A 17,988-nucleotide genomic window follows, 5' to 3' on the forward strand; every position below is an offset into this window, starting at 1 on the left:
TTTAGGAACCAGCTGAAGGACGCCTCCAGAAGCGGGGGTTTCTTCGCTGCATTAAAGACCCATTGGTGGACTTCGGCTGTTGTCTGCTCTATGGTCGGGTTGTTGTCTCTTTGACACATTCCCCAATTCCATTCTCAATTTTAATTTCATATGATTTTCTCATGCAGAAAAATATCGACAAAACAGCCAGTGATCGAGATTAAACCAATTAAACGTAAATAAATGGAGACACATGAAAAAGAAGAAGTTAATGTCAAGAAGGCAAACTGTTCTAAAACCGAAGGTAACCTAAACAGAAGGCTGTTAAATAACAAGTACCAATACATTTATATTTGCTCTACCATTACACATATTGGTTTTATTCGGCAATTTAACATTTATACTTTTATAATAACATTAACGGTACCAATTGTTCTGCACCAGATGCGCATTTCGACAAATAATGTCTCTTCAGTGATGCTCGTGGCCAAAATATGTAAAATCCCAAGCTTATATAAAAGATGTAGAGCTATAATCCAAAAGTTCCAAAAAAGGTATAGCCAAATCCGTTATAATTGATTTTAACTTTCAAATCGTGAAATATTTCAATGCAATGGACTTGGGTCACAAAAATGAATTGCGATGTTAACAGCAATTTGAATATAACCGTTCGCTCGTAAAATGAGCTGGATAGGTTTCTTTTAATACTAAATGGCAGTAAAATATTATTGTTTCGTGTTACCCGTGTAGCAGAACCGACGTATGATGAATATATACCTATATTACACAGATGTAGCATTCTCCTTTTTTCTTTGTTTATTACGATCACATATTGAAGTCTTATGTATGGGTACATGTGTATAAGTATATGGACGCTATATATATTGACGCAATAATTCAAAATTACTTCAGATTTATAAGCTGTTCCAGTCCGAAATTATTATCCGCCAAAGTACAAACAGAAGAAATAGTACCAAACTCAAAGGAAAATTCTAAACGAAAAGTCCCTGGCAAGATCAAAAGCACAAACACATCAAACTAATGGATAATAACTGTCATGTTCCTGACTAGGTGCAGGCATTTTCTTATATAGAATTATATTGAAAATTGTCATCTCTCGTCGTCCGTCGTTCGTCGTTGTCGTCGTCGTCATTTACTTTTACAAAAATCTACTATTATGAAACTACTCGGCCAAATAAAACCAAACTTGGCTTTTATAATCCATAGATTATCTAGTTTTAAAAATGTATCCGATGACGACAGCCATTAACCAAGATTGCCACAATGGCTCACAATAGAAAATAGGGGTAAAATGCAGTGTTGGCTTATATCTCTGAAACTTAAGTATTTAGAGCAAGTCTGACATGGTGTGAAGATCTATCTGTCATACAATTTTCAGACGCATCACAAAATCAAATAAGGTTTCTTCCCACGAATTGGTAAATTTAAGGAAATTGTGCTGTATTTGGTTATTATCTTGAATATTGTAATAGGTAGAGATTAACTGCAATCAACAAAATTGTTTAGCAAAGCAAGATCTACAAATAAGTCACATGACCAAAATTGTCAATTGACCCAATAAAGACATTATATTGACACTTGTCATTTATCAGTATCGTCTGAAATATCCATTTATATTGACACTTGTCATTTATCAGTATCGTCTGAAATATCCATTTATATTATACTACTGTTTCCTTTTTTATTTATCCCTTATTTTATTGATTTGGTATCAACCATTTCTCGTTTTTTATATAGTTTTGACCGTTGGTTTTCCCGTTTGAATAGTGTTACACTAGTCATTTTGGGGACCCTTTATAGCTTGTTGCTCGGTGTTAGCCGAGACTCCGTGTTGAAGACCGTACTTTGTCCTATAATTGTTTACTTTTACAAATTGTGACTTGGATGGACAGTTGTCTCGTTGGCACTCATACCACTTTTCTTATATCTAATAACGTATTGACCACATACATCGTTCCTTTCAATTTACTGTTTTCATACAATACGAAATTACTGTTCTTCAAAATTGTGCAAAAATTTTATTTATATCATTATAGACACGGATTCAGATGATGATATTGCTATAGTTGGTATTGGCTGCAAGGTTCCAGGAGCAGACAATATTGAAGAGTTTTGGAACGTTTTGCATAAGGGAGAAAATCATGTAAAAGTTATTCCATCGGAGAGATGGAATGAGGAGGCGTTTTATTCTGAGGTCTTGAACACCTCCGGGAAAACATGTTCCAGGCATGCTGGCCTGGTAAAAAAGTAAGTATATGTCGTAACTACAATACCCTTCCCTTTTCACGAGTTTGACTGTCCTTTTGGTACCTGTTTGGACGTATCGATAATAAAGGCGAGTAAACAAAAAGGCTTCTTCAATGTTTCGTATGCTTTACTAGAGTCGAAAATATACAAAGAGACGTCGGCAAGTGACGACGTTGCAGGCCTATTGTTACGTAGAATGGAGGTAAAACGTTAAGCAAATAAAAGAGTATAAAATACTTTACTGAAACTATAACTAATTCACAACATTCTGGGGGCCGCAACATGCAATTACTGTTCATGTATTGTTCATAAAAAGGGTATTGAAAAAACACTTTTAGCAATTACAGTTCACATTTCCAATGGCACCAGTTTCACAATTGGTCTAGTTGTAATTAGTCCATCTGATGTACGCAGTTTGACTGCTCTCACTACTCCATTATTCCCGGTGATCAAATCTTCTATAATGCTAGTTTCCACATCATGTTCGGTGTATTGTACATGATTTATACGACGGAACCGACTTTCACATGTGCGCTTAAATCTCCGGCGACGCGATGAAATTCTCTTCATCCGGTGATGTATTTCATTCTCCATCGTTTTGCAAAGTGTTCAATCAAAGTTACTTCATAATTAAAACGTTTATTTGCTTCTGTGAAATCTAACTTTAAATTATTGTCCTGTGAATCAGAATTGTTCTCTTGTGATAATCTTCTTCCCTGTAGCAGATGTGACGGGGTCTTGTTATCATTTTAAAGATACTAGGAAAAAACGCAATCAAATGGTACAAATCATCATCAAAGGGCAATAACTCTACTATGGATTCGGCTGACGATTTCAACACATGAAATTATTCGAAGAACTTGTTTTGCAGATCATTTATGCATTTTAATATTTCTATGAATCTTTTATAGTTTTCAAGATAATAGGCAAGAATAAAAAAAAATGAAAAAATTTTTCATTTAAGAGCAACACATCCTAAAGTATATGAACAATTGGTAGAGCTCCTTTCTGATATTCTCTTTTCATAACTGCTTTCAAAATAATAGACAAAAAAATTTTAACTGATGTTCTATATGTTAGCCATGTCGGCCATATTGATTTGCAATCGGGGTCATTTGACACCTTTTTTAAACCAGATACACTAATATTGATTGTGGCCAAGATGGATCAAGTTTGGTCCAATAGATTCAGAGGAAAAGATTTTTGTAAAGTTAACGGACGACGACGTCGACGACGGACAACGGACGCCAAGTGATGAGAAAATTTCAATTGCCCCATTGGACCAGTTGAGCTAAAAACTTTCATGGACAGTAAAACCAACCGATGGTTTAGACCTATTTTTTTTATGAATTATGCTTGTTTGTCATGCTCCTAGCTATGAGTGAAAATCTTAATACGATATGTAGTTTATGGATATTCCTAAAACAATGTTAAATTAAAGCTTGGGCTAGTTTTATATTTACTTTGCACATATATTTGTGAAGTGTTTACTTATTTTGTAGTAAAACTTGTCTTGTAATATTCTTCAACAACTAAGATCTGCCACATTTATTTGTAATTTCGAGTTTTTTAATTGATCAAATAAAATTCAGGATCACATAATATCAGCTTCGGCAATTTTTCTGAAAAAAAAGTTTAGGTGTTTATTTAGCGTCATTTGAGTATTTTAGATAGTCAATTAATTATTCTTACATTATTTTACTCTATTTTTTCTTAGCTAAGCTATGCTACATTTGTTTACTTTCTTTTATTTTTTAGCTTTACTCAGTGGGATAACAAATATTTTGGCATAAATGATACTGAGGCCAAAGAGATAGATCCCCAACAGCGTTATGTTCTTGAATGTGTACACATGGCCCTCGAAGATGGCGGTATTACAAGAAATACTATGAGAGGATCCGATACTGGAGTTTTCATAGGTACACTTTTAATGATTGATGTGTTTCCCTCGGTTTTAGATTGTAACCCGGATTTGTTTTCTATGAATTTATTCACGACTTTCGAACAGCTGTTGCCTTTATTAGTAATATATAATCAACATTATTCCGTAGCAGGTATGAACATGTTGCTATACGTGAAAGCAAAGCTGATAAGGTAGCGAAGAACATAGAGGAAATAATTAAGTATATAGTTTAAGCAAAATAGTTGTTGGGCATAGCTGTTGCTTTGACTTTAGGAAGATATTTGGGTAATTGTGGGCTATGGACTTCGTATCATTGTTGAACCGCTTTTCTTTTGAATAATAAAAATTCAGTTAAGAAATAATTGATGCAAGCTATACTTTATTGTAGTTTTAACATGGGTAGGCATTTTATTCGTGATTATTTTTTGCCCGAGCGATAGTAAGGGCTAAAATAACACGAATATAATGCCTACCAATTTTAAAACTACAATAGAGTATACCTTGCATCAATTATTTCGATTCTGATCAGTACAATTAAGGTAATTTCTCTGCCCAATGTGTATAAGGGTAGAATCTTTGTCACGTTAGGCTCTTCCATGAACCTAACTTTTTTGTTTGTTAACAAGCAAACGACTTGTGATTTTTCAGAGGGAGGAGTTTTGAACAGCAAGCATGAACGGTTTTCGTATCTATATCAAAAATGTGCAACATTTAGGAGTTGGGACGTGTTTTCGGTTAATGAAATATTTTAAATGCATGCCAGTTGATAAAATTTATTATGCTGCAGTAGTCAATATACGCATGTGCAACCAAATGTTATTGGATTTAGAGCATGGGTTTATTCATGAAGCGAAAGAAACACGTTATATTAGAATTTTATCCAATGCTGTATTTTCAAAGACAGTTTAATGGAAATTTGAGTTTTCTTGGACATTTCCTTTCAATGGAAAGACCTTTTTTGTTTCACAATATTTACTTAAACACAAGCGGAGATTTGGAAAAAAAAACAACAAGAATATTTTCGCTACATAAGTGTCTTTTGTGTTATGTAACAATTCTTTGAAAATAATTCATTTGTAACATTTATTAAGGATTTTAGTTAATAAAAAGGCATTTTTGGGGGAGTACATTTATCTAATTCCCAAAATTAATGGTGATTTGTTTATTAAAATTGGCACGAATGATATTCTTAAATAATCAAGCCTAATGTCAATTTTATATAAAGGGGTCCGTACACTCGTTTTGTAGTTAAATACGTCTGAATGATATGAATCAGTCGAAAATATATATGTTCTCGATATGTCACAGTTTGACTTCGCGAAGAATAACATTTTACGACGTCATTTCCTCTTCTGTAACTGTATCGTATGGCCTTAAAGATGTTACTTCGTGACCACTATTGTTTCGGCCTTTTGTGTCATTCAAATGGATTTCACTAACTCCCGTTGGATCCGTATGCGGGTCAGTAGTGAACCGTGTAGTAAATGTATCGCACATGTGACTTTTCCTTTTACATTTTGTTTCAAAGTGGACAATGAAATACTTCAAAATTTTCAGATGCCGTCACCAATAATATATATAACATGATATATAAGATTAAGAATGTAAACATTCCTGTTTTTTTTTAATTTCATACTTAATCAAACATTTTGTAAAGAACTTAAATAAAATTATCCATCATCATACTGACGTTCGGTATTAAACCTTCATCATCAAGATAAGATAAAAATAATTTCCCCCATAGATATTTCACTAACAGGATAATTTTCTCACATTATTTCCGTATAATTAGAGGTTCCAACAAGTTAATATGAGGCATCTGCGTCTGTTACGAATTCTGTAAAAAATCCTATTGTAACGTTGGGAACATTCCGATTAATTCTGCAATTCGAGAGGGTACTGAACCAGAAGATAAGCCTATATCACAGGTAAAGAAAACATCAATAAAAAATCACTCCAGTTTAATATAATTGTTATTCGGGCTTACAGGGAATATGAGCTCTATCTTCTACTAGCATGTCATTTCTTCTCTATAAATATGTCTGAAAAGACCAAGTGGTTCTTGATGCTAAAGCTCAAAACAAATTTCCATCTCAAACTTATTTAACATACGTTAGATTTGTATAAACACTATATAACTAAATAACTCATTGCAAATCCACACACAATTTGTGAAATATGCAATGAATTATATTACAAAACAATAAACGATATATGAACATGACAAACAGCAATCAACCACAATGAAGTATAAGGCTCCAATATTGCAACATGAACATAATGAGTATTAAGAAAGATTTAAAGATGTGTGTGATAGTTCGACCATCTTCTATCCTTGGACTTAGACAATATACGTATAGTGTCTTGAAATATGAAATTTATTTGTATGAGGCTTAGAAACGGGAAAAATGCGAGGTTCTACCGAGCATTTTCCCGTTTCGTGCCGAACACAAATAAATTTCATATTTCAAGACACTATACGTATATTGTTTTTATACTGAAATCGATAAAATAATAAAAAAATAATAAAAATATGAAACAAATATTATTAAAAAAAAAGTGTTTGGAATTTCCCCCTTGGGGTACCATTTTGGGGTATTTCCCTATGAGCGTAGTCTAGGCGGTAAGCATTGACAATTTACGGAATTAGAAAGGGAAAATGAATTTAATTAATAGCATTTAATAAACATGGTATATAAATTACCAATTTGAAGACATAACAGGTTTAAATTCATAAAAGTTTGACCATTGTTACTACACGTTGTCATGGTTGTGACGTGACGTTGATAAGTAGGCGGGGCTTATAGGTGAGTTGAGGTCATTGACGTATAAAGCTAACGTTTATACGTATAGCTTTATCTGTATAGTAAAATAGCTGATTGCAGTATAATGTGGTATAACAGGCTAACAGCATAACATACGAACATATCGGTAAATCAGTTGGAAATGTCTTGAATCATCACAAATCAATATAACAAGAAGGTACTGATCTACGGCTAAGGTAATCTACTCCTGATCTACAAATAATTGTAGTTAGTGAAAGGTAGTTTAAAGCAACGTACAATAAAAGAAAAATCATCTTCTCCCAGTGTAAAGAACCATAGAGTACACATCAAAGAGATTTTATGTAAAGATGTCATAAACAGTTTGCGAAAAGCAACAGGCCCACTAAAATATAGGTTGTTGATACCACAGGGACATTCGCAACTCGAAGAAAAATGAGTGCCACACTTGAAGCAGGATATGCTTACCCTTCCAGAACACCGGATGTCACCCTGGTTTTGGTTTGGGTTCGTGATGCTCAGTCTTTAGTTTGCATGGTGTTTTTTTTGTGTACTGTTGTTTGCTTGTATGTTTATCTTTTTCTTTTTTACCTATAATATGTCAGTTTATTTTCGACTTATGAGTTTGCATATCCCTCTAGTATCTTTCGCCTTTCTATAACAAAACCTTGTAATAAAACAACAGTGAGATAAGGAACGGTCTACAAAACACATCATCAAAATTAAAGAAAGCAACAAACACCCCTCTAAAAGTAGTTGTTTCAAAATTGGTATATTGACCAATTTCCAATTTAAAAAATAATGTTATCAGTATAATCCATGATCTCTGTAACCTTTTTGTTTACTGGCAATGTACACCATTTTTCTGTACAGGGATGTAATAATTATGGTGTCTCTGAATACTTATATTTAGTTTTTATTTCTTTTTCACCGAAGAACTTTATCCAAATAACTATTAACCTTGAACATCATTTCAAATTCACATAAATCATCTTATGATAAGTCCCTCCGAATTTAACAAGCTTAGACTTATTTGAATTTAATATTCAGGATAAACGAACCAACATTAGTTTGTAAAGTCACAATTTTAACAACTGTTTGCAACGTGTTGCTGGTATACCCCTATTTGTCACATTTTACCTATTGTGTCAGTATGTTTTGTGTCCACATCGTTGTCAAGATAATGAAATTTGTTGCGAATGTCATACAATAGTTATCAAAGGTACCAGGATTATAATTAAATACGTCAGACGCGCATTTCGTCTACAAAAGACTCGTCAGTGAAGCTCAGATCAAAACAGTTAAAAGGCCAAACAAATACAAAGTTGAAGAACATTAAGGACCGAAGTTGTGCCAAAGACGGCTAAGGTAATCTACTCCTGGGATAAGAAAATCCTTAGTTTTTCAAAGTTTTGTAAAAGTGATAGGTTTAGCGCTTTAAAACCAGGTTTAATCCACCATTATCTACATTTGAAATCGCCAATGTACCAATTTAGGAATATGACATTTGTTATCCATTCGTTTGGTGTGTTTTTTGTTTGGTTTTGCCATGTGATTATAGACTTTCCGTTTTGAATTTTCCTCGGATTTCAGTATTCTTGTGATTTTACTTTTTGCACATAAAAACTGTTCAAAATTGGGAAGAGCTATATTATCACTTTTTACCAAGATTTCATATGCGTCTTTTAACTCATCTACAGAAATAAAATCTCTGATGTTTGTCTATTTTTTTAGGTGTTATGAATGACGATTATAAAGGAATAGGTTCTGATGATTTCAAATCGATGTCCAATTATACACTTACTGGTGCTTCTGTGAGCCTGATTGCTGCTCGGGTATCATATGTATACGATTTATCAGGACAATCAATGTGTATCGATACAGCTTGTTCATCATCGTTAGTAGCAATAGATGTTGGAATTCAATACTTAAAATCTGGTAGGTCTTATGGCATTATGACTTTTCATAGTGATTAACATAACATTTATTCAACCACCAAGACAATAACAGATTACTCGGTTGGTTTTTTTTTCTCTGTACGACATATTATAGAATTTTTTAAAAGTTTTTGATGAATGCAAAATTATATGCTATTGACTCTGCTTAAAATAAAAACGGACAAAACCGAGTTTATTTTGCGTATTTGCTTTCAATGCTTGCAAACGTTTATATTTACAGCTTTCTTAAAATTTGGTCTCGAAAAAACAACCTTGATACTAGTAATCATTTCTAAAACACGCGTTATTTGACATGGTTAGCTTTTTATGATAATAAAAGGAGCAGACACGGATATAAAAATCTTGTTTTCAGAAGTTTCTAATCATTCTATAAATGCCATAACACTCGTTAACAGAGGTCCTCAGAAACTAATTTCGGAAATCGTTTATCAACATATCAACCAAAACTATCTTAGATGAACTTAGACATGAGAACTTTAGCTTTAGCAATAAGATTATTGGATAATCTATTGAATTGGCATATGACGTGTTTTCGTTCGGATAAAGAAAGTAGTCGGCTAGTAGGGGAGCACCCTTAACTCCCATAGAAATGGAGATTGTGGATATTCAAATTTGAGCAAATTGATACAAGTTAAATAACCGAACTCTGAGGAAAATCCCCTTTTTTTACATACGTTACTGCCTGTACCAAGTCAGAAACATCACAATTGTTTTCCATACATTTGGTGTGTTTGGTTATTTTAATTTTGCCTTGAAATAAATTAGACTTAAACTATTCCATTTAATAGCTTCCTTGTAACCAGTGGCGCTCTTTCTAGAAAATTATGATAGAAAACGAAAACATTTGAATATCGAATCAACTAGGAGTTATGTAATCTGCTGGAATGATGCTCCACAGAAATTAAAAGTTCAAAATGAAGAGAAAAATAAAGAAATCATCCATGTGATCGCAAAATTTGTGCTAAACTAGTGCACAGTATAGTTTTGTTGTTTGTATTATTCTATTTGTGATTTTAAATCTCTGAAATATGTTGTCTGTGTTATAAGTTTTATTTACCATTTTGCATAGGTAGCACATCTATGGCAATATGCGGGGGAGTGAATAGTATCCTTTCACCTGACTTGTTTGTTGCTTTAAGCCAAGCACATATGATCTCACCAACAGGACAATGCAGAGCCTTTTCAGTAAACGCGGACGGGTATGCAAGAGGAGAAGGTTGTGGAGTTGTGATTCTGAAAAAGTTAAAGCAGGTAACTAAGAAAGGAAGGTTTGATAATATTACATTTTTGGAAACTTTATATGAAAACCAAAAGTATAAAGTTAAATGTGTGTTGTCGATGTGTTAATGATATCAAAGTGACATCACAATTAACCTTTCTGCATAAAACTCCCACACCAAAGACACTAGTTCATCTATCATTTTTTAATACTATTAACAGAATTTTGAACAGCTTCCTTATATAAGAATGTATTCTTCTGATGTCAATTAAAGTCTTTTTGAAATCTCTTTCTTGAATTATTTCCAATATATGTGATACAAGTGGAAAATATTAATGAAATCAAAAAACATTATTATTACTCCGTCAAAGAAATTGTGTATTTTCTATGAGAAGTCTATAGTTATCAATTTTTCAAATGTTATAAACAGTCTTATATATTCTGATTGGTCCACTTCATCTTTATTGAAAGTATGAAAAAAGAAGTTTAATTGTGGAACGTTGATTTTTTTCACGATTATAGCCACAAAATAGGTAAAAATGGGAAAATCACTTTCAAAGGGCCGTAGCCAAAAAAAGTGCACCATCATATGCCTTTTCCTTCACCAATTATTCTACAGTCATATAAACCCAAAATCAGGTTAAGAAAAAACGTTTAATTCTAGAAATATTTCGCTCCTCAGAGGTGTACATCCTTGAGTAAACTATTTCAGCAGCCAAATAATAGCTCTTTACTTACTAAGTGTCACGTCGTTCTGGCTAAAAACCTTTCCATTTCCCCGCCATTACCAAAAGAGTTGGATATAAAGAGTGTGTCTTTAAAAAAAAACTATTCTATTTTTAGAAATATACATGTGATCATATAATCGTCAAAAAAATACTTACATTTTATGGCGTTGAAAGATTCGCGAGACTTGCAGTTTGTTCTACTCTTGTGGTGTACTGACACAGGGTACTGTCGTTAATTCACGGGAGGTGTTTGTTGTTATTCTGTTGTTTACATGTTGTAATGTACTATTGTTATATTTATTTATGTATTTCTCTGTCTTGAGTGTTGCACCGTTCTTTTCCTCTTATATATGATGCGTCTCCCTTGGTTTTAGTTGTAACCTGGAATGTTTTCGCTTTATCGGAACATTGGTATACTTCATTGTTGCCTTTATTTACCCCTGTAAGTCCGTTCGTCAGTATGTCCGCTCATCCGTAAGAAAGTTCCAAAGTTGGTTTCCGTTCTTTAACTAAAGTTTACCCAAACCTCAGTGCTTTAAATCTTATACACAATTCTTATTTCCAAAACATACAGATTTGGCTGGCTTTACTTTTACCGTTCTCGATTTATGCCCCTTTATGACGTTATATGCAAAGGGGATGACACAAAGCTGTTTAAGCTCCCTTGACCCAAAGGGACACGTGGGTTTATCTTATCATTTGATGTTCGTCGTCCGTCGTAGTCCGTTATCTTGTACCAAAATCTTCTCCGGTGAAACTACTAGACCAAAAAAAACCAAACTTGGCCTATAAACCATCCTTAGGCTGTTTAGTTAAAAAAATAAATCCAATGACTCCGCCCATCAGCCAAGGTCTCTTCTGTATCGTGTACTCATAAGTTATGAAATTCATGTTCACCGATTTGAATGAAATTCTCTTGTTTGATTTATCGTCCATATACATAAAACAATAACCAATGCTTTGACTCGATAATCCGCATGTCGTGTTTATTTTAGTTTCGTCGACATCTTATTTAACACCGAATACTACATATTATCCAAGATACACATACAAATACATATAAATTGATAGAAACATGTGCAATTAAGTTTTCCTAGGTCTGTTGGAATTCATGCTATAGGTTCCAAAAAATGATAATCTTCATTTTACCCGTAAAAAATGAGTTCTTTTGAAGATCGAATCAGTCAACGGAAGGATTTACCTTTCTTATGCTTTCTTTAAAGAGCTTATCAAAATCTAGTACATGCGTAATTCATCTTCAGCTTATGGGTTAAATTGAAGGACATATGAATATGGATTGAATGATGTTAAGTTGTTGGATCGCAAGTCTATAATACATCAGCAATGTGTTTGGGCTTTTTTGGCCAAGTTGGACCAAACTTACTGCTTATAACAAAAAGAAATTTCAAAATTCTACTCTTACTTATACTTGACTTAAAGAGAACTGTTATTCAATTTTTCGTCAAAATCATAACTTATGCCACTTTGAGACTTGAATTCAAGAGATCAATCAACATTTAAAATACATCTATAATTTAAAGAATGCACAGAATGCATGCAAAAAGCGCCGTAATAATATTGAGTTTTTTCGTTTGAAAATTAATTATCTGTCGTCAGAACTTAGTTTAAATGACTTGTTGTTTTGATAGTAAAAATTTATAGGGAAATTATATGTTGCAATTCAGTAAATTAACCTATGGTCGCACTTCAGTCTTATTCACTTTTCTGAATCCTCGATACCTTATAGGCAAAGGAAGATGCAAATAAGATATGGGCTGTCATCGCAACTGCGTGCAATCAAGATGGACAAAATGTAAAACCAATATCAGCTCCATCACAGACACAGCAAGAAAAATTACTGAAAAGCATTTACGAACGTAACAAAGTCAACCCTCATGATATTCAAGTAATAGAGGCTCACGGTAAGTGGTATTTGAATGTGCTTAAATCTTATCTCTAACCAGCTTTAATTCTGTATTAGTGACAGTAGGAAAAAAAGAGTTCAAGGTTACCCTGCTGAAGAAGATGGACAATCCATCTAATGTTTTGTAAAGCATATACAGTAATCTTAAAAAAGGGATGAGACAAAACAGTGACACAATATATAATTTGTGTCGAGGTTTATATCCTGTGGTTGCAGATGATACTCTAAACATTTAGCCAAGACCAACGTTAGTACCTTAAGTTACGAAATGTGATAAAAAAAAAGACTTCTTTATTTTCCTGAAAATAGCTGATAAGGGAATCTTTAGTAGTAGAAAACTAGAAGCCTTTAAGTGCCAAGGTCACTAGGTAAATGTATATTTTCAACAGTGAACATTGTAGACTAGAATGAAATGTATGACAAAAATCTCTTCTTCTTTTGTTGATGTTGACATGCTGATAATTTTTTCGGTTAACTGTTTGACTCTGTCTGTTTTCGTTTTTGCCAAAATCCCAAAAATTTAAGTGCAATAACTTAAAATTAAGCTACCAATAATTTCAGAAAAGAATAAGGCCGTGTTCACATTGTCCTAAACTCGATGTTGTTTTAGTGTAATTCACACGTAAACTAAACACAATTACGTTCCCTTGATCAATTTCAATGTTTACATATAGTTTAAATCATGTTTTGTCTATATGCAGTCGATAGTCAAAAAGAGGGACGAAAGATACCAGAGATTAAACTCACAAATCGAAAATAAACTGACAACACCATGGCTAAAAATTAAACAGACAAACAATAGTACACATGACACAACATAGAAAACTTAAGAATAAGCAACATGAACCTCACCAAACACTAGGGGTGATCACAGGTGCTTCGGAAGGGTAAGCAGATCCTGCTCCACATGTGCTTATGTAATAACAAATCCGGTAAATAGTCTAATTCGGTAGGTCACATTCATGAAAGGGAAGGGAATTGTAGTTACGACGTAAGGAACATATCCGATATCATTTGTGAAACGGTTATTTCATAACGGTCAACCAACGCGTGATGGCGTCCGTAAAATTTACGAAGGGATGATTTCAACTTCACCATTTTGAACTCTTGGTTTAATAGCTTCCTTGTGAGCAGCAACCCTCTATCAAAAAAATCATGATAGGAAATGCAAGCACGGGAATATCGTACCAATTGGGAGATATATACCCCGTATGCAGGTGTTGCTAAAATGTTGCTACTTAGCAATGGAGAGTTTACAATGGGAAAGCTGAAAGCATCTCTTTTGTCGTAAAGTTTTGTTTTCAACGTACCCTCATTGTCAATTTCTAGATGTAAGTCAAGATATGAGGCCGACTTAACTGTATCTGTAGTATCCTTTATATCTAGTTCGATGGGATAGATGCGTTCCACATCGTCACCAAATTTTGAATTATTTAGTGAAAGAACATCATCTATATAGCGGAAAGTAGAGTTAAAGGATATCGCTAACTTCTTATCTTTCTTCCTAAGAAGTTCCTGTATGAAGTCAGCCTCATAAAAATAAACAAACAAGTCGGCAAGAAGAGGGGCACAATTTGTTCCCATTGGAATGCCGACAGTCTGTTGAAAACACGTCCTCCGAACGGAACAAATATGTTGTCAAACAAGAAATCAAACATCTTGATAATGTCAGTGTCAGAGAATTTTTTGTTTGAATCAGAGTGATCCTTTACACAGTAGGATTTATTCCTCTCTAAGACAAGATACTTGTATCTACGTTGGCCATTTTTTTTTTATGAAACAAAACAATACCAACTCTTTCAATTTGTCTTTTAGTTTGGAATGTGGAATACTTGTGTAAAGGGTAGAAAAGTCAAATGTTTTAATACTATTACAAGATGTATGTTCTCTAAAAGATCTTGGGAATTTTTAAGTATCCACAGCTGATTCACCCCACCTCTAGAATAGGCAGTTTCACAATAACTTTGAAGTCCATCTTTGATTGCTGATAAAATAGATGTTAAAAATTTAGAAAGAGGTTTCGTGGAGCACTTAGAAGACCCCGCAATATACCGTTTGTAAGGACACTTATGTAGTTCAATGTAGACCTTAACCTTGCGTGCGTTAAAGGTACACAAAACTAGGTATTTAGAAAGTGATCCATAGTTTATCTCCTAGACAGTACGAGTTTTGTGTTCCTTCCAATCAACCAACATGACCTACATTTATAGAAAAAATAAATAAAGGCAAAATGCAAGTTGTCTTAAAACATAATAACTGTAAATTTGCAACTGAATGAAAAAAGAAATCCCAAGAACATTATAAAACGTCTCTTTATAGAGTAGTTGTCCTTAGATGACGACTTCCGGTAATTTTCTTTTCATAATTCCCTTTAAAACTGAAAAAGACGGAAAGAATTTGTGAAGAGCGAAAGTAATAATCCTAACAAGATCTTTAATATAGTCGATATGATCAAAATTAAATCAGATGTGAGGCCATATAATATTAACTACACATATAAATTCTATGACGATCTTTATACAACTAATGTTGCTTTTTGATGAAGTTCGCCTTAAACTTCCTAAAAACAATTGATACATTTGCAATAGACTAACTGTTTTCGTGTATTGTTTTGTAAAAATACAATTACAGTGATAATTTCTAACATGAGTAAATGTATGATTGAAACGTTAAAAGACAAAAAGGTTCAATATATTCATAAGTCAAAATGATATATATATTTTTAAAGAAAAGAAATCCGAATCAATTTTCAATTTTACTGAAACAGATCAAGGTTCAATACTTGAAAACGTGATAAATAATCCCTTCCACACGTTTTTTTTAAATTGTGTGTGCTTTCAGGAACTGGAACACCAAAAGGAGACCCTATAGAAGCAAACAGTCTAGGAAAAGTTTTAGGAAAATCAGCATTTTCAGAAACAAACAAGGTTAACGGACGAGTACATATTGGTTCAGTGAAAACGAACATTGGACATTTGGAATCAGCAGCAGGAGTAGCAGGTCTAATTAAAATGTTGTTGATGATAAAACATAAGACCATTGTTCGCTCCTTACATTTTACCGAAGCAAACCCCATGACCAATTTTGACAGGTTTAATTTTTGCGTTCCTACATCAAATGTAGAATGGAGATGTCATAATAATCAGAGACGAATGGGATGCATTAACTCTTTTGGGTTTGGAGGCACCAACGCACATGCCATCGTAAAAGAGTACTGTGGAAATAAAGAAGCTAACCAAGAGTTGGAGAAGAGTTGCTTGATATTTCAGTCCGCAATGACACAAAATGGATTAAATGAAGCCATTAAAATGTTCATTTGGCAGCTGAGTAGTACTGATGATTCTCTACAAAGTATTTCCTATACTTCTCTTTGTCGACGGGATCATTACCAATACAGAGCAGCCTTTCATGGAATATCTCTTCTTGACATTAAGAACAAATGTCAGGAAAGGATAAAACAGAACGTGCAACATCGGAGTTTCATACCCAATCAAAATATAGTAGCAGTATTTTGTGGCGTTGGAACTGAATGGCGAGGAATGTGTAGTGAGTTAATGACACAAGAAGAAGTTTTTTATCAAACAATTGGTAAAATTGACGAATATTTGAAGAAATATACAACAGAGTTTTCAATGTTTGATATACTTTTAAACGGTCGTCTAATCCATGCTCCCTTACAGAAACATATGGCTATTTTTTCTTGCCAAGTTGCACTATGGAATCTTTGGATTCACTGGGGTATTAGAGTTAATGCAGTTATAGGTCAGTCAGTTGGGGAAGTTGCTGCGGCCTTTGCATCAGGGACGTTTTCACTTGAAGAGGCAGTGAAAATCATTTATTATCGGTCTCTATGCCTTTCCAACGTCACTTCTGGTAAAATGTTTGTTGTAGGGAATTGTAATATCGATTGTATAAAAGAAGTGTGCCGTATTTTCCCTGGACAAACAAGTATTGCTGTTCAGCACAGTCTCGTATCGTGCACTTTGTCATGTGACGATGATATCATAGTTATACTTAAAGAAGCTTTACAGAACAAATGTCCAAATGTCCTATTGCATGACCTAAATGTTCCATGTGGATATCACAGTCACCATACCCTGAAGGCAGGAACTCTGTTAGAAAATAAACTCAAGTATTTAACAGCTTCAACACAGTCAATACCTGTGATGTCTACAGTGACAGGACAGTGGATAGATCCTATTGAATTGAGACAACCATCCTATTGGAAAAAGAATGTCTACCAAACCGTCCTTTCTTATGATGCTGTAAGGGGTGTAGGCAAACAGGGAGCTATCAACATTTTTCTTGAAATAGGTCCTTCGCCAGTACTGTCTTCACATATATCAGACTGCTACAGTGGGGATGATGCTATTTGTTTTCCTTCCGTCAAAAAAGATAAAGGACCAGAAACTATCATGTCAACCGTAGCAAGGTTGTTCGAGGAAGGTATTGATTTGAGCTGGAATAGAGTACACAAAGGTCAAAAACTTCTAAGTAGCATACCAACGTATGTTTTCATGAAAAAAAGCGGACTGTTCCAATCAGAATCAACATCACTGAAGCATAATGGTTTGGATTGCAATCAGACCTCACACCTATTTGTAAGTCGTATTGGAAAAAACGAATTTAAATTGAATATCACCCCAGAGAGTACAACATTTGTTTATTCACATATAGTTTCTGATGAAAAAATTATACCAGGTACTTTATACACAGAAGCTGCAGCTGAAATAGGACAACAACTGACTCAACACAAAGTAGAAGACATGATGTTTTCTGTAGAATATATAAGAACTGTCGGTGTTTCAGAAAACCAAACTTGCAAACTTACTGTTTGTATAGCAGATGATTCTGATGAACATAATACTTTTGGTATAATCAGAAATAAAAAAGATATTGTTGCAAGATTTTCATGCCATGCTACCACCATGCCATTAGTTCAGGGGGATATTGATATTCAAAACATTCGACATTATTGTACTGAACAGATTTCAAAGAATGAAATTTATAAAATCTTGTCAAGGACCGGATTCCAATATGGCAGTGAGCTACAGATGATACAAGAAGTGTATAGAAACAAAGATCAGTGCTTGGTGAAACTTTGTGTGACAGATGAAATTTGGAGGGATGTCAAAAGTACACATTTGCATCCATCTATATTAGATGCTTTATTCCAGAGTGCTATAGTCCTGAATACAAAGGAATACAAAGGGGGATTACTGCCCA

General features: G+C 33.8%; 1 protein-coding gene across 1 annotated transcript; it reads left to right on the forward strand.

The window, feature by feature from the left end:
- The first annotated feature begins 222 nt into the window (after positions 1-222).
- Positions 223-17,650, forward strand: LOC143081083 (putative polyketide synthase 16). The gene is made up of 8 exons (XM_076257318.1): positions 223-283; positions 2,037-2,247; positions 4,006-4,166; positions 8,668-8,871; positions 9,961-10,142; positions 12,586-12,760; positions 15,604-17,027; positions 17,645-17,650. Exons 1-8 carry the CDS (start codon positions 223-225, stop codon positions 17,648-17,650), a joined length of 2,424 nt encoding a protein of 807 aa, XP_076113433.1.
- Positions 17,651-17,988: the final 338 nt, after the last annotated feature.

Source organism: Mytilus galloprovincialis, chromosome 6 (genome assembly GCF_965363235.1).
Source record: "Mytilus galloprovincialis chromosome 6, xbMytGall1.hap1.1, whole genome shotgun sequence".
Lineage (NCBI taxonomy): Eukaryota > Metazoa > Mollusca > Bivalvia > Mytilida > Mytilidae > Mytilus > Mytilus galloprovincialis.